General features: G+C 53.3%; 1 protein-coding gene across 1 annotated transcript in view; it reads left to right on the plus strand.

The window, feature by feature from the left end:
- The window catches only part of NIBAN2 (niban apoptosis regulator 2), a 96168-nt gene that overhangs the window by 67707 nt on the left and 10942 nt on the right, over positions 1 to 17519 (plus strand). Inside the window, exons 6-8 of the mRNA XM_054007274.1 lie at positions 11193 to 11308; positions 13962 to 14066; positions 16421 to 16583. Coding sequence (XP_053863249.1) covers positions 11193 to 11308; positions 13962 to 14066; positions 16421 to 16583 — 384 coding nt within the window. The remainder of the gene's footprint in view (positions 1 to 11192; positions 11309 to 13961; positions 14067 to 16420; positions 16584 to 17519) is intronic.

The raw sequence follows: 17519 nt of genomic DNA on the forward strand, positions 1-17519 counted from the left end.
CAGTGGTTTGAGCATTAGCCTGCTGAACTCAGGGTTGTGAGTTCAATCCTTGAGTGGGCTACTTAGGGATCTGGGGCAAAAATCAGTACTTGGTCCTGCTAGTGAAGGCAGGGGGCTGGACTTGATGACTTTTCGGGGTCCCTTCCAGTTCTGTGAGATAGGGGTGTGTGTGTGTGTATGTGTGTGTGTGTGTGTATGTATATATATATATATATATATATATATATATATATATATATATATATATATACACACACACCTAAGCATCAGGGTGAGGAATCTGGTGGGTGACTTGGGGCAGAGAGAGAGATTCCTTCCTTCCTTCTCCCCAGAACCTGACCAGGCCTAGGACCTCTTCAAGGAGAGTTTAGGGGGCCCATAGGTACCTCTGCTCTTCAGCACCAACTTTGGAGTGAGGCCTGTGATCTATGGAGTTCAGATCCCAGAAGGGTTAAAGTGCAGGAGGAGAGAGACTGACTTCCTCCGGGGGCGGGGGCAGGTTGACTGACTCCTTGGCCTACAGTCCAGGAGAGAAATGGCTTGGAGGCTCAGCTGGCTCTGTGCTCTTTCCTGGAACCCCCCTGCCTGTGGCTCTTAAACCTGTGCTGAGGGCCCATCACCCAGGAACTGACAAAGGGGAGCCAGAACTCGCTGTGGGGGAGTTTAAACAAAGCATTTCAATAGCCAACAATGTGTGAACCAGCTAGGAAAGTGCTTGTTAAAGGCAAGCCGCTCATCGAGATTTAATTATTATTTTCTACCCCAGAGGGGTAATTAAACTGATCAAAGCTCAGGCTTAAAGAGCCACTTTCCTGTCATTTACCCCTCTTTCCCCCAGCTGTCTCCATCTCTGACAGGGTGTCGTGGCGCTTGGTCTCAGGGGAGGGGGAGCTGGGTGGGCTGGTGGTTGCTGGGAGGACTGGAAAGGCAAGCGGAGAATCAGTGCTACTGTGTAATTGAATTAGCTGCTTTAGGAGCAGCCCATGCGCCTTTCGTGAGCCTTGAAGCATTTTACAGCCCTGCAATTTATGCATAAACTGGGATTAACGTCATCACAGCCCTGCAGCGTGGGTGTCACATCGATACCAGCAGGGGCTGCAGCCAGTGAGCAGAGAGCACCGGGTTTCCGCCAGTTAATGTGAGGAGGCCAGCCCGGGAGGGAGAACATAACCCTGCTTTGCGATAGATCAGTGGTGCCTGAACTTTTCAGGGTTATGGCCCCCTGGAGCTGGGGCGGGAGCGGGGCCGTGGACAGGGATAAGGAGGCCGCAGCTAGGGGCGGGTGTGGGATCGGGACCAGGTGCAGAGCTGCAGCCAGATCACGGTCAGGGCTGGGAACGGGGCCGGAGCAGAGCTGGGAGCAGTGTCGGGCTGGGTGGGGCTCCCTTCCTGCCACTGGTGGGGGGCTGGCCCGGGACCCGCCGTTCCCCCAAACATTCCTCTGCTCCCCACAGTTTGAGGACCTCTGCTATAGATCGTTCAGCCAGAACCAGTGCCCCCTACTTGTAAGCCTTGCTCAATCCTTTATGACCCCTGGTGGTCAGAGCCTCTGTTTCTTGCCTCGCACACAAGTAGCTACCTCCAGCAGCACTGCGCCCTGTAGCCTCATGGTAGTCTATATAAAACTCTCTACAGAGCCATCAGCCAGCCAGGTGCTGTCCCTGTTTTATTCTATAAAGGTTTTTATACCATGCCCACCACCGTAGTATCTGAGCACCTACCAGCAGTGCAGTAAGTTATGTGACTACGCATCTGTCACGTGTTTGTTCTCTTGTCTTCTCCACAAAGGGAGAAGCGAGTGTAGTGGAGTGTCCTGTTTTGGTAGAGTTTTTTTTGGTGGTAAATACACCCATTGCAATGTGTTTATATGGGAGAATGCCAGGACAGAGAAATGCGCCTGGTGATGGTCCCTGACCCAAAGAGCTTCCAGTCTAAACTGCAAGAGTGTTCCCATTGTTTCAAACAGTTGCCCACCCCACCTGAGGTCTGGCTGCCAGAGGGCTGCAAGTAACATCCCTGTACTTGAAGCGTGATTCGCACCCACCTCCAGGAGTCCTGAAATTCCCCATCACTAGGCACTAAATAGCGTTAATTTGATTTTAGCTGTTTTCATCAACCGAAAACTCCTCTCAGTGGAGCTCATGGGCGGGCTGGGGAGTCGCGTGCAGGATTCAGACACTTGTTCCTCTTCCAGAAGATGGTGGGCCAGGAGGGGCAGGATGGCCTGGCCAGGAGGGGCAGTATGGCCTAGCCGATGAGGAACTGCACCTGGAGCCCGGTGATCTGGGCTCTGTTCCCAGCTCTGCCAATTACCTGCTGTGCAATTCTGGGCAAGTCACTTCCCCTGCCGGTGGCTCTGGTTTTTCTCCCTCCCACCCTTTGTTTGCTTTGATTGTCCGCTCGTGTAAAAACTGTCTCTTATGCACAGCGCCCAGCACAGTGCGGTTTAGGGACTGCCATGATACAACTAACGAAATGACTTTACCCAACCGGGTCCCACAGCAAACGGGTGCTGGAGCTGGGATTAGATCTCCCAGATCACGGTCTCACGTGAGAGCTACTGCAGGTCTGTCTGTCTGCCAGCTGCCAGAACGTAATCGTCAGCTTTCCAGTCTTAGCTGAACAAACAGGTCCCTTTCCCTTTAAGACATTGTGGGTCAGATTTCAACTCTTATAATCCTCACTGGTGTCTCATTGCACTTGCCTGTGATAATCTGCCAGGGATGGAGGTGCTCAGAGCAGCAGCTCCTCCTCCTCCTCTCCCCACTCCCTTGACTCAGCAGATATTAGCTGCTTTTTAAAATTGCCATCCCAGCTTCCCCTGTTCATGCTCCGACAGGTCCCTGCCAGGCAAAGTTTAGCTCCGTCGCAGGCCTCTGCAGGTTGGGAATGGGGAGCTGGCAGGGCTGTGTGAGGGGTGAGGCCCTGCTGGCACAGGCACACTATGGCGTTTACATGCATCTCTCCACACCCTTCCCGCGCTCACCCTCTCGCTTGGCATTTCCTCCTGGAATTTGCTGCTCATTAAGCAGCTCTGCAGGGGAAAGGCCATCAGTCACACCTAGGGTGACCAGGGGTCCGGGTTTTGGCTGGAACACCCAGTCAAAAAGGGACCCTGGCAGCTTTACGGCAGAAAGGGATCTAGGGGTTATAGTGGACCACAAGCTAAATATGAGTCAACAGTGTGATGCTGTGGCAAAAAAAGCAAACGTGATTCTGGGATTCATTAACAGGTGTGTTGTGAGCAAGACACGAGAAGACATTCTTCCGCTCTACTCTGCTCTGGTTAGGCCTCAGCTGGAGTATTGTGTCCCGTTCTGGGCACTGCATTTCAAGAAAGATGTGGTGAAATTGGAGAAGGTCCAGAGAAAAGCAACAAGAATGATTAAAGGTCTTGAGAACATGACCTATGAAGGAAGGCTGAAAGAATTGGGTTTGTTTAGTTTGGAAAAGAGAAGACCTGAAAACTGCTATCATGTCCCCTCTCAGTATCTAAAAGGGTGTCATAAGGAAGTGGGAGAAACTTGTTCACCTTTGCTTCTTGTTCTATCCTTAGAGGCTATGGGCTTAAACTGTAGCAAGGGAGGTTTAGGTTGGACATTAGGAAAAAGTTCCTAACTGTCAGGGTGGTTAAACACTGGAATAAATTGCCTAGGGAGGTTGTGGAATCTCCATCTCTGGAGATATTTAAGAGTAGGTTAGATAAATGTCTATCAGGGATGATCTAGGCAGTATTTGGTCCTGCCATGCGGGCAGGGGACTGGACTCGATGACCTCTCGAGGTCCCTTCCAGTCCTAGAATCTATAAGCTCTGGTCAGCACCACTGAGCGGGCCGTTAAAGGTCCAGTTGGCGGTGCTGCAGTGGTAAGGCAGGCTAGTGCCTACTTGTCCTGGCACTGCGCTGAGCCCCAGAAGATGCCAGCAGGGCCGGCTCCTAGGCTGGGGGGCCATGGGGCTCTGCGCGCTGCCCTTGCCCCAAACACCGGCTCCACGCTCCAGCCAGTGGGAGCTGGGGGGGGGGGTGGTGCCTGCGGGCAAGATTGGCGCATGGAGCCTTCTGGCCCCCCAGCCTACTAGCACTGGACCTGCTGTCTGCTTTCGGGGCATGCACAGCGCAGTGTCGGGACAGGCAGGCAGCCTGCCTTACCCCCGCTGACTGAGAGCCACCTGAGGTAAATCTGCATCCCAACCTCCTGCCCCCGCCCTGAGCCCCCCAACCCCAAACCTGGAGCCCCCTCCTGTGCCTCAAACCCCTCATCCCCAGCCCCACCCCAGTGCCCTCACCCTCCTCCGGCACCCCAGCCCCCTCCCGCTCTCTGAATCCCTCAGCCCCACTCCCCAGCCTGGAGCCCCCACTCCAAACCCCTCATCCCTGGCCCCACCCCACCCCAGAGCCTGTACCCCCAGCTAGAGCCCTCAACCCCCTCCCACACCCCAACCCGTGACTTAACCCGCAGCCCCCTCCCACACTTCAAATCCCTCAGCCCCACCCCCAGCCTGGAGTCCCCTCCTACACTCCAAACCCCTCATCCCCGGCCCCACCCCAGAGCCCGCACCCCCTTTTCACACCCCAAGCCCAAGCCCCTGCCCCAGCCCAATGAAAGTGAGCGAGGGTGGGGGAGAGCGAGCCACCAAGGGAGAGGGAATGTAGTGAGTGGAGGGCGGGGCCTCGGGGCAGGGGCGGGGCTAGGGTGTTGCTTTGTGTGACTAGAAAGTTGGCAACTCTTACCACACACACCCCACTCTGGAATTCCTTTCCCACCTAGTGCTGTTCTTCATGCTCTGCCCGACTGACAAAGGCCCTCTATTCCCTGGTATCTCTCAGGGCCCTAAGCCAAGGGGGAAGTGGAAGGGCAAGAAGGGAACATTGGGGAGCTAGCTGGCCAGGCAGGTGCATTGCTGTCTTTGTAATCGATGCTCATTAACTGCTGTGCTCGGACAGTTTGATACCGCCTCCCTCGTCCATCCCCACAGTGAAGAATTCCTATCGCTGGTGGGTACGTAACTGGGGTGATGGCGGAGGCGGACAGCAGGCAGCGTTGTCCTAGGTCTGATCAGCTGGCCTACTTCAAAGGCGAGGGCCTTAGGGTTCCTCATAGGGTGACCAGACAGCAAGTGTGAAAAATCGGGAGCCTATACAAGAAAAAGACCCAAAAATCGGGACTGTCCCTATAAAATCAGGACATCTGGTCATCCTCGTTCCTCGCAGTGCTTGGAGATCTCCGACAACCAGAGCTAGTAAACTTGTGTTAATCTGGGCAAGGGGCTGTTGGAGCTGCGGACTTTGGATCTAGGCTCAGACTGCAAGGCCTTGGGTCTGCTCTGATTTAACCCGCAAGACCATCCAGCTACACGAGCTGCGCTCCAGGCACCTAGGCCTGGCGTTCGTTCCCTACACGCCTACGTTATCCTGGGATTTGCCCACGTTTTTTTTGGCCTGAAGCATTTTTCGTCCACAAATGCAGATTTGTCAAGACTGAACCGTCCTGCAGGAAAGGGTCTGTTTTGATGAACTTCCTTTAGTTGAAAAAGTTGGGAAATCGTCTCTTGATGCTTTGGAAATAAAAAAAAAAAATCCTCTTTTCTGGTTCAAAACTGCGTTTTGTTCAGAAACTGAAGCTAATTTACAGCAAAACAAAAATTATGAATGTGAAAAGGTCAAAACCAGTTTAGTTTTGTTTTTTGTAGAAATTATCTAAATTAAAGAAACCTTCTGATTAACCCCAATGGAGCTTTTTAGGACAATTTCATTTGAAAATTGTTGATATTTTTTACTTTTATCCTCCTCCGTGGCAGAGAAATTTTTCAAAATTTTCAAATTTTTGAGAGACTGGAACAAACCCCACTCAGCTCTGCTCAGCCATACCCCCCATCAAACCTGGCTACTCCGTTCCTGGTCAGATTGTCCCTTACGCTCACCTGGGCAGTACGTCTGGCCACACGCCCACGTGGGGGAGTAGGCGGATGCCCATCCAGCTTGCTTCGCTGCTGATCATAGATTCATAGAAGATCAGGGTTGGAAGGGACCTCAGGAGGTCACCTAGTCCAACCCCCTGCTCAAAGCAGGATCAATCCCCAGACAGATTTTTGCCCCAGATCCCTAAATGGCCCCCCTCAAGGATTGAACTCACAACCCTGGGATTAGCAGGCCAACGCTCAAACCACTGAACCATTCCTCTTCCCCCCGCCATCTATAGTGTGTGTGAACCTCAGTCCCTGGAAGGGAGAGGCTAGTTAGTGCATTACCCTGCTGTGTTGCCGTTTACTCTAAACATCGTTCCAGGTGTCCTGGTTTGGCTGTCAGGCAGAAATCACCAGCTCTGCCTTGACCCTGCTCTCCTCTCAGTCCCCAAACAGGCTTCGGAACTAGACAGTCCCTGCCCTGAAAAACACTCTGGTTTTAAAGGGGCGCACATTTAAACATGCCACAGCTGCGTTGGTGATCTGGTTTTATTACAAATAAAACCAGAGAGTCCAGTAACAGAACAACTTTCTAAAGGAGATAGCCCAGGACTCCCTGGGGTCAGTCCTCTGCAGGAGATCAGACGACATGATTATAATGGTCCCTTATGATCTTTTTTCAGAGTGTTCTTCCTTATGATCTTAAATCTTTTAGCTGTGTTTCAATAAGATTATCTTGAAATTCCCTTGATTAAAAACCGGCATTGTGGTTTCCCATGTTTGTGCTGCCCACGCTCCAGATAAATGCTCGGCACACAAGCAAAAATACCTTGTGATTTCTTTTCCCCCTCTTAACTGCCAACCCATCATGCGCTTCCTGGGGTGCGAATGTGCAGCTAGGTTCTCCCTGGCTTACAGATCACAACAGAGATTCTGCAGTAGCTGCTTAGTTAGCAATTTTGGTGTGGATGCATGAGTCACACGAGCATCCGGCTGGCTCTTCCAGGCGCTGCAGGGCTAACCAGAATGAAAAGTAAATAAACTGGTTTTTGCAGGTAGGTCTGACACCCGAGGAGCAGGATGCATTGAGTACTTGCCGTTTTTACGTTGGGACTTTTAAATTAAAGTCAAATTTTAGAAATGACGGGGACCAGTGGAGTCTAACTTCAAAGATTTTTAGGAATTTTTTTTGCTACTACGTTAATCTAAAACCAACCCCCTTTTTGCATTCTTCCGTTTACGACAGTTGTTGCTTCAAAACACTTAGAAGGAATTTGCTTTCGTTTGCTCTGAACTGTTTCAGTGGATTTAGCTCCGCCTCCGCCCCAGTAATAACAGTGGAACCAGGCGCCTGGCTGTATCCTTGCAGAAGATACTGCTGCTGTTGTGACCACCCAAAGGAATAATCTTCGCCTTGGTTGCTTGCAATAAGAGCATCACCCAGATATCACAAAGCCTAGGGCCCTACCAAAGTCACTGTCCGTTCGGGTCAATTTCACAGCCATGGGATTGGAAAATTTGGTAAATGTCATGTTTTCTGATGTTTAAATCTGAAATTTCAGGCTGTTTGTAAATGCGGGGGCGCCAACCCAAAAGGGGGCCACCGTGGGGTGTGTGTGTCACAAACCTGTTATAGGGGGGTGATGGGATTGCCACCCTCCCTTCAGAGCTGGGATCTGAAGGCAGCAGCCGCTGAGCTTCCTGCAGCCGCAGGAGGTTCGTGGAGGTGGGGTCTGATCTGCCCCGTGCTGCTGGGAGAGCCCCAGCCGAGGGCTCCTAGCTGCTAGTCCCGGCCAGGCTGGGGAAGGACAGGACTTGTCCTTCCCCTGCGCTCTCGAGGGGAGATCAGACCCACCTCCACAAGCCTCCTCTGGCTACAGGAACCTCTTGGGCCGCTGCCCAACGCTGGAGCTTCCCACAGCCATGGGGAGGCACCCAGAGGTGGGTCTGATTTTCCCCACCACCCCTGAGAGCGGCCATGCAGGGGAAGGACAAGTCCTGTCCTTCCCCAGCCTAGCCGGAACTCGCAGCTAGGAGCCCTCGGCTGGGTTGCTTCTAGCAGCACGGTGGAGATCAGATTTCCTGGGGAAGGGCTTATTTCACCATCCCTGACACATTTTTCATGGCTGTGAAATTGGTAGGGCCTTAACAATGATGGCCTGGCTTTGTGAAATAATAATTCTCAGCTCTTTTATGGTTCTCTTCATCAGTAGATCTCAAAGTGCTTTACGAAGGAGGTCAGTATCAATATCCCCATTTTACAGATGGGGAAACTGAGGTGGGGAGGTGAATTGACTTGCCCAGGAATAAACCCAGCCCAGTGCTCTAGCCCTAGGAACGTGGCTAGATCGAAACTGATGGGGCTCTATTCCAGTTCAGGGCTGCTGGTGGCTGCAGGAGCAAAGCTGGGCCTGCCGAGCCCTGAAGGGGGTGTGCTATGTGAACAGTAACATGTTGTAGTTTGGTCCTGTTCCAAACCCGTGTCTGTGGGTATCACAGCAATGCTGGGGACTTGGAGTTTCTGGTCTGAGAGTTCTTTAGAAACCACATAGGACACTAATGCACTTTGACTCTGTCCTAGAATCTGAATCCACATCCGTTGAGATCCATCTTCGGCGCTCAGATATCTGTATCCCTAGGGAGGCTGATTCCTCTTAACTGATCCCCATATTTGGGACTGGGAAGGGATTTTCCCCAGATCAGAATGGCAGAGACCCTGGGGGGGGGGGGGGGGGTTTCGACTTCCTCTGTAGCATGGGGCACGGGTCACTTGCTGGTTTGAACGCGAGTAAATATAACTTGAAGCCTTTAAATCAATAGTTAAGGACTTCAGTAACTCCGCCAGAGGTTAGGGGTCTATTACAGGAGTGGGTGGGTGAGGTTCTGTGGCCTGCAAAATGCAGGAGGTCAGACTAGATGATCGTGATGGTCCCTTCTGGCCTTAAAGTCTGAGTTGTCCCCGCCCCCCTCTTGCTAGGGCAAGTGTCTCCTGCCCCTGATTAAAGGGTTTATTGGGTACTCCGTGTATGTGTCGTGGGGCAGAGGCTGACTTTAGCACAGCTAGGATGTCTCCCGCAGTGGCAAAGCTCCCACTGATGTCCTGTGGGGCCCGGCTTCTACCCTGCTGCTCTAGTCTCTGTGAAAAGTGCCGGGAACACCCTGGCACTACTCACGAATGTTAGGATACACTGAGCTGACACTACCCTGGCTCCTCTTCTTGGCCAAGGTTCTAACCTCTGCTGTTCCGTGTATTGTCAGGTGGGAGTTGCTGATCTGCAGAGTGTGTGTGTGTGTGTGTGTGTTCGCTTCCTTCGATCTACACAGGAGTTGTTTTAGCCTCTTCTCCTCCATTTCCCTAGCTGTGGCCTCTGGTCCTTTCCCCAGTTCGACTGCCCTAAGCAGGGGTGGCTCCAGGCACCAGCGCAGCAAGCGCGTGCCTGGGGCGGCAAGCCGCAGAGGGCGGCGTGCTGGTCGCCGTGAGGGTGGCCGTCAGGCAGCCTTCGGTGGCGTTTCTGCGGGAGTCCGCTGGTCTTGTGGCTTTGGTGGCAATTCAGCGGTAGGTACGCCGAAGGCGCGGGACCGGCAGATCACCCGCAAAGCCGCCGCCGATGGCTGCCTGAGTGCCGTGCTTGGGGCAGCAAAAAACATAGAGCCGCCCCTGGCCCTAAGAATCCCTCTGCTGCATTTGTGACTGCCTGGATTCCGTGCGGTGGCATCTGTAACTTGCGCACGATGCCGAGGGGGCAGAGTAGGAGGGAGGCTGCCTTTCAGGATTTCACACCAGCAGAGCCGGCTTGCAGCAAGCATTTGGAGGCTCAGCTCTGCCTGGCAGGAGACTGCAGAGACCCAGACTTTGTGTCACATCCTGCATTCCTTCTACTGCTGGCCAAGGCAGCCAGAAGGGAAGTACACATGCAGGCTAATGCATCAGGCTTCCGGCATCTTTGCTACCCAGAGGTGAACTCCCCCCGCCCCACTTCCCAGCAAGTTCCAGACTTGCAGATCCCAATGCAGACTGCACAGAGGCAGGGCAGGGTTAGTGGGACCCCTGTACTTGGCATGGAATGCTTGGCAACCAGCCATTTTGTGCCCCCAGCCCCCTCGCTTCTCTCTCCTTCCCCAGCTCCAGAGCTGGTTCAGCTGCTTGGAGCATCATTCAATAGCTCTGGAAAGGTTCGCTCCAGCGCCTCCTCTTCTTGGGTATCTGGGTGTTGCAATGGATTATGCCAATCAGTTCCCAGAACTCTCTGCCCCCAGCCTGGTACCTCTCAAAGTCCAGCTAACCCCCCGTTAACCACCCCAGCTGCTGGTGCAGACCAGTCCCTTCCCTGCATGGACAACCATCTACAGATGGGGCTTCTGGCTTCCAGGGACGGGGGGAGTCATGCAAAAAGATGCCACCTCCCTGCCACCCCAGCCCCCATCAACTAGTCCTCTTCCCGTCCCGTGGTCTGCACTCTGGTGTGTGCTGCTGTGAATCATGGAGTTGAAATCTCAGTAGGAGTGGAGCAGGCTGCAGTGGTTTTGGTGTCCCCACCTCCCCACACTGGGTTTGGCTGGGAACCTCATGCTGCCCATGACTCAACCATTGCCTCATACTTTTTTTTTTTTTTTTTTAAACCACTCTCTCCTTTCCCTCCCCCCGATTAGTAATTAATTTCCTTTCAACCTCACTTCCTGTGGCTTGCGCTCCCTAGTGCTCCAGGTGTCTGTCTAACCCTGAGCCTCAGGAGAGCTCTCAGGGGGCGGGTGGGGTGTTTAGTTACTTGATGCCAATAGAAAATCTTTCTGGCGAGGCCCAGGCACCTTCTTTCTCCCCTCCTCCCCCTTTTATGTGCTGTGGGATCCCCCTGGTCACATGACAATGGTGGTGTTGTATGGTGCCCTATATCGATTCTCTTGCCACTCGGAGGCAGTACGGGGAACAATATAAGGCAGCCGCATTTTAGCTCCAGATCTGAAATGTCCCCAGGGCTTTTGGGGGTATTTGGAACTGGGGTTTTGGTCCAGCCCATCTCAATTAGCCTTAAATGGCGCTATTGGCCTCTGAAGGTGCTTTGGCGCTCTGGCTGGAGCGGGGAGCTCACGCTACTCCAGTCCCAGGGAACTGTGAGCTCCCCGCAAGGGCTGCCGTCCCTGTCGGCGTGAGTCACAGCAGGGGAAGAGAATGTGGAACTAACGTGAACGACAAAAATGTAACCGAAGCTGTGAGTGCATCACAGGAAAATCTGCTGTGGTTTCCTCTGTGCCACCTCCCTCCCCAAGCCTAAATAAACTCTCTCTCCTTCAGGGATCCCAGAGGACTCCAAGGTGGAGGCCCCAGCCTTTACGGATGCCGTCCGCATGTATCGGCAGTCCAAGGAGCAGTACGGCACCTGGGACATGCTCTGTGGCAACGAGGTCCAGGTGAGGGCGAGAGGGGTCCCCGGGCCCAGAGCCGCACGGCTGTTTCTCCCGCAATAAACTGACCCCAGCCAGAGGAGGGATGGTTTGCGCCTCCAAATCAGTCTCCTGGATGGATTGAGATTACCCAGGGTTGTGGGGACTGCTGGGTTAGACGCTCCAAATCCTTGAGGCTTGGCTGCATTGCAGGGCGTGGCCCATTTGACGTCCCCCCGAAGGGATAAACCGTTGTGCCTTTGCTCTGGCAGCTGGTCTCTTGGGGAGAGTTGGCTTAGTCATTTAACCCTCCAGGCTGGGGGAAGTGGCGCTATTCCAGGGAGAGCTGGGGGGAAGCCTGGGACGTGCATGCTGCTTACGGGCCAGCCCTGTGTCACTGCTGAGTGGGTGTTATGCTAGGGTAGAGGTCATGGCAGCTCCTGGCCCTTCCTCCACCTCTGCTTGGTGCTGTTGGATGGCTGGAGGCCCACTGCAGCCTATTCACCCTTGATCTCCAGCCCAGCTTGCAAATGTGTCTTCCCTCTTGTAGACACTTCTTTCTGCTGGTGGGAGTTGTATTGGCGTGAGAGAGGGATGAATGGATTTCATCACCGAGCTGCCGGGGCAAGGCGTCTGCGGGTTGGGGAGGTCCTGGGGGACGCTGAATGCCTTCACATGCCCTGCCCAGCCTTTCCACAGACAGGGCTGCATTTTGGGGTCCTAGTTACCCCCCTAAAGGGAGGAAACATCTTTAGGAAGATCGGCTTTAGCCATCTTTTAACAAGTGACCCCCCCCCCACTCCCCAACCTTCCCCAGACATCAAGAGTGACGCTTAACTTGGGAAGAGAAGCTTGTGCCCAAGCCGGTATCTTGATGGGGGAGTTTACTGCCTATGCCCTTCCCCAAGAAACGCTGCTCAGATGCTGCATCTGGCTCTCCATGAAGACCTGGCTTTAAACCATCTCCTGGGGCTGGGTTGGCATGGAGGGTAAGCTTGGGGGAAGAAAGGCATGCTTGCCGGCAAGCTTAAGGCAGGGCTTGGTACCCCAAATGCTCCTGCGCCCCTCCTCTCTCCCTTGACGCCCCCTTGCTTCACCCCTCCCAGCACACAGGCACCGTTCCTGGCTGCCCTTTACGAGAAGATTGAGAAAGAGGAAGGTGCCTTGGTAAAAGCTATTTCTGACACACACCCCTCCCAGGGCGTTCCACGGGGAGCCGGGCTGCTCTGGCCAGGCAGGAATTCCAGCCGCGGCTGGTTACAGCTCAGGGAGCTGGCTGGGCCTCGGCAAATACCACCGTTCCCAGGGTTAATGTGAGGGGAAATATTCTCTCTCCCCTCCCCGCCAGTGTCTAGTGGAATCTCCTGGTTGAGGGTGGGGGGAGAAATCCTCGGCAGGGGGGCGCTGGAATCCCCGGGCAGGGAGGGACGCTGGCAGGCTGTGAAATACTGGAGCTCAGATGTCAAGGACGTGGCTTTACGGACTCGTGTGATGCATTTTAATATGATCCCCTTGGCAGGGCGGAGGCGGCCAGTGGGCGGAGCGCCAAAATCCCACACGTGAACAGTTGTGAGGCCTCAGCTGGGACTAGGAAGGTGGTGGGGAGGGGCGGGTCGATACCTGGGTTTGGGAACCCAGCCGAGCGGAAGGTGAGCAGGAGGCTGGACATGGAGAAAACAGGCAGAGGAGGCGTCAAGCCAAACCTCCGGGAGGGAGGGACCTAAGCCAAGCAGAGACTCTCACTGATTCTGTGAGCGCCTGGCCCCTAATGCAATGGGAACGTGAAAGAGATGCAAAGGACAGTGTGTCCACAGGCACCAAGGCTGGGTTAGCTCGCACATGCGCTGACTCCCATTCCCCGAGAGGACCGTGCGCAGCTAATCTCGATGCTCCCCGTGTCTGGCGGTGGGAGAACATCTTTGTTAGCTTCTCGCACACACGTCCTTCATGCGCACACAACCACGTCTGGCCAGCCCCTTCCATCGGAAACTGGCTTGCGGTCCTTGCGGATGCGCAGGGTGGATCCACCCAGCAGATGTCTCCAGCGGGGCCTGTTCAGGAAACCGTCCGCCTTCCTGGGTTGGTGGAGCCATCCTAGCTAGCAATCGGAGCGCCGTCTCGCACTCCACTCAGACTTGAGCGGCACAGCGCGCCCCTCCTGAGCCACAAAAGACCCTTGTGCGGGACGAGGAAGCAGCTCCCCGTACAGAACCTGTTCCCGATGCTCTGTCAGGACACGGGGCCCGGATGCCGCTAAGGCCTCGGAAAAGGATTTGTGGCCCAAAGCGGCTCTCTTCGCTAGAAAACAAATTGTGGGGAGCACTTCATCAGCGCTTCCGAACTGCTGGAGGGAGGCCGTTAGCATGTATTACGGAGAAATCGTTTCATGCCAAGAGCCCTCATGGTGGGCCTTGATCTAGATGGAAGTACCATAGCCACGGAACAAAGCTTTGGGTGCACAGGGGAAGGTGGCACGTAAGAGTCTGGAGCTGCGTATCATGGGGGTGGGGAAGGAGGAAGATCCCGGCTGGGAACGAAATGGATCTGCAGAAGAACGGGCAGCCTGCGAGGAAGAAGACGGGTCGGGAGGCGGGCAGAGCAGAGAGCCCAGCGGTGGAAGGACAGCTAACAGCCATGTGAGATCTAGTCACTAAACAGCTTCCTCACTCCGCTCCTCTAGGTCTTGAGCAATCTGGTGATGGAGGAACTGGTCCCAGAACTGAAAAACATGATCACCCCCAAGCTGAAGGGCAAGGCCCAGGAGAGGCAGAGACTCTGGATACAGGTTAGTGTGTGTGTGGGGGGGAAAAGCGGTGGTAAGAGGCCAGGGCCCTGCGAGGGCGGCGTGGGGCTGTGAATGCTGCAGCACGAGGCTGGTGAAATTATACCCCTTTGCATGCACTGGCTGAAATGTTCCTGTGTGGATGACACACTCCAGAAATTGGTGCTGGCTGCTGGGAAACCCAGGACTGGATTCTGACCGCTTTTGGAATGGGCCCTCTTGCCTCGGGTGTGGTGCCTTGACTCTTGCTTCCTGCTGGCTTGTGTGACTCAGAGGCACCTCCCCGATTCACCCCCTTCTCCCCAAGGGCGCAGGGAAACAAGCGATCCGATCCGTATGCCTCGCTGCTGGTTTTATCAAGCTCCCCGGCATAGGTGTAAACAGCCTATTTCTCAACCTCCCACTTACCTTCTGTTGGTTGCGGGCAGAACATGCGGCTGTTGTGGTGCCGGCCATCGCCCCCGGGGAGGGAAGTACACCCTAGCAACCACTCAGCAGCGTGGCTCATCCCAATTCTATTTAGCAAACCATTTTTAGACCAACACAGGCTAAATCTGGCCTGAATCTATGGTTTTATACAAACAAGCTTGTTCTAAAACCTTTGAGGGCAATAGAAATGTTTCCATGAGAGACTCTCTAAAAAATTCCACTTGAGACCTCTTTAAACAAACAAACAACAAACAGTGCCCCTTAGCCGTAACCACCCAGACGCTGCAGCCCTGTGCCAATGCATGAGAGAGGGGAAGCAAAATAGACTGGGAACCAGTCTGGCCTCCAGGGCCAAGGTAAGGATTGCAGATTTCCGGCATAAATCCTGATGATCAAATTGGATTCTTATTTCATTGTAATAATCCAAGGTGGGAAAGGGCTTGTGCTGCTCCCATGAAAGGGGCAGGAGGATGAGACAGGCGCTAGGGAGGAAGGGCGACCTTGTCCATTAAGGCATTGGAATGGTACTCAAGAAACCAGAGTTCAGTTCCTGCCTCTGTCAGTAATATCTTGTGTAAATTTTGGCCTAAGCGTCTTGCTTTCAAGTGACTGATTTTGGGTGCACAACTCGACATTTTAAAGGGACCTGGCTTTCAGGAAGTGCTGAATATTTCCTCCTGCTGGGGAGGTATTTGTCCCGCTCAACGCTGGTGAGGCCTTAGCCGGGTACTGCATCCAGTTCTGGGTGCCGCAGTTTAGGAAAGCTGTGGATAAATTGGAGAGAGTCCAGAGGAGAGCAACAAAAATGGTCAGAGGCTTAAAAAAAACTGACCTATGAGGAAAGGTTTAAAAAAAGACTGGGCATATTTAGTCTGGACCAGAGAGGCCTTCAAATATGGTAAGGGCTGTTATAAAGAGGACGGGGATCATTTGTTCTCCATCGCCAAGGTAAGACAAGAAGTAATAGGCTTAATCTGCAGCAAAGGGAGATCTCAGGTTAGATGTAAGGGAAAACGTTCTACCTATAAGGATAGTTAAGCTCTGGACGAGACTTCCAAGAGAGGAGGCTTGAAAGCTTTTAAGAACAGGCTGGACAAACGCACCTGTCAGGGATGGTCTTAGTTTACTTGGTCCTGCTTCAGTGCAGGGGGCTTGGACTTGATGATCTCTCAAGGTCCCTTCCAGCCCAACGTTTCCATGATTCTATGATCTTCAAGACCAGAGGTGCTAAATAATAGCATGACAAAATTCCAGGCAGGAGACTCCTCCAAATGCCACAATTAATAACTTGTACATACAGTAGCACTGTGCAGTCATAACAAAAATGTGTATGAATAAAGCACCCCCAGGCACGTGAACCTCGGGAACTACAATCCTAGACATTGCTCCTGCCCTGAGATCTGCTAGCATGGATCCCGGTGGAGTCCTGCCATTTGAACGCAATGGTGCACAGCAGATATCTGCACGGATTCCAGTGTAAATCACCATGAGCATACAGTAGAAAAGAAAAAAAAAATGTCAGCAATTTTTAAAAAGAGAGATGGGTAGGTGGGAGCGAACAAAACTCAGAGCTGGATGGAGTCCGTTGCGCTTGCTGACATCAGGAAGTGGCGAATCCTGAGATGTACTGACCAGCCACTGCTCTATGACCAGACTTGCTAGGCAGATCTCAAATAGCCAGGCCTTTCCTTGTTAGGGGATCTAATGGCTGCTCCAGACATAATTCCTGTGCATGCTGTAGAAAGCTTATTGTCAGACGTCCCTGCATATCCATGGGTGGGGAGCACTCAGTCACGGGGGGTGCAAAGAGATGGCAGGCTGCCTTGCAGACAGAGGTCAGGAAGGGTCCTGGGCTCACCAGGGTCAGACGGCAGCACAGCCTCTGTGGGATCAGGATGCTGAAGGCACTGTTCCTCTTCCTCCTCTAGATCTCGGATGCTGTCTACAGGCTCGCCTATGACCAGATAAAGGCGCACTATGATGCAGTGGTGACAAAATGTGAGCTGGAGCGTCCCAGAATGGAGAGCACCATTCGCACGGACATGGACCAGATCATCACAGCAAAGGAACACTTAGCCAGCAAAATCCGAGGTAGGAAACGTATTGCCCCTTTGGGTGTGTCTACATGGCAAAAAAAAATTCACCCACGGCACCAAGTCTCAGAACCCGGATCTGCAGTCTTGGGCTCACCAATGGCACTAAAAATAACTGTGTAGATGTTCAGGCTCGGGATCTGAGGCCTAAGGAAGGGTCTGGGTTTCTGAGCCTGAGCCCGAACAACTACCCCCAGCAATAGCCCATTGTATTGGTTTAGTCAAAATCCTGACGTTCCAAACTGCAGTGCTGTCCTAGGGCTGGGAGCCAGAAACCGGCCCCGGGGGCGAAGAGGCCAAGTGCTGGAGCAGTCCTGTGGTTCACATAGCTCTAGCCTCCCTTATTTTAAGGCACCGTCCCTAATGTCTTTGATTTGGCCCTCAGATGATCACCCCTCCCTTATTTAAATCATGAAATCGAAGCTTACGCTAATTGCATTGTGTGCTGGAGGGCTGTAGAAATGTGCACCTGAGGAAGAAATACATGATGTGCCAAGGGAAATGGTGTTTTCCCTAAAATGTCCCTTCAGATAAAGCGGTGTCCCTTGTTTTTCATGTGGTTTTCCCTTATTTCCCTCCAGCAGAGGTGGTCACCCTGCATAGCTCCTTACATCCCAGAGGATCCCAAGTATTACAAACTAAGTCTGCACTGTTACACTCTAGCCGCCTGAGGTGGAAAGTGGCGTCTGCTAACGTACCACAGTGCTGGGCAGGAGGTGAAGCATACCATGCTCCCACGGCAGGGCAGGGGCAGGGCTGACAGCAATGGAATACAATTACTCAGACTAGAATTTGACCAGGGCTTTTAGACGAGCGCTCCGGTTTGTAGGAAGCCCTGTGGTATCAGGAGCACATACAAAAGCCAACATCTCTGGCAGCACATTAGCTCCATATGCCATATGGGGGAAGGACAGGGTCAATACTGACTCAAGAG

This window comes from Malaclemys terrapin, chromosome 17 (genome assembly GCF_027887155.1).
Source record: "Malaclemys terrapin pileata isolate rMalTer1 chromosome 17, rMalTer1.hap1, whole genome shotgun sequence".
In the NCBI taxonomy this organism is placed as follows: domain Eukaryota; kingdom Metazoa; phylum Chordata; order Testudines; family Emydidae; genus Malaclemys; species Malaclemys terrapin.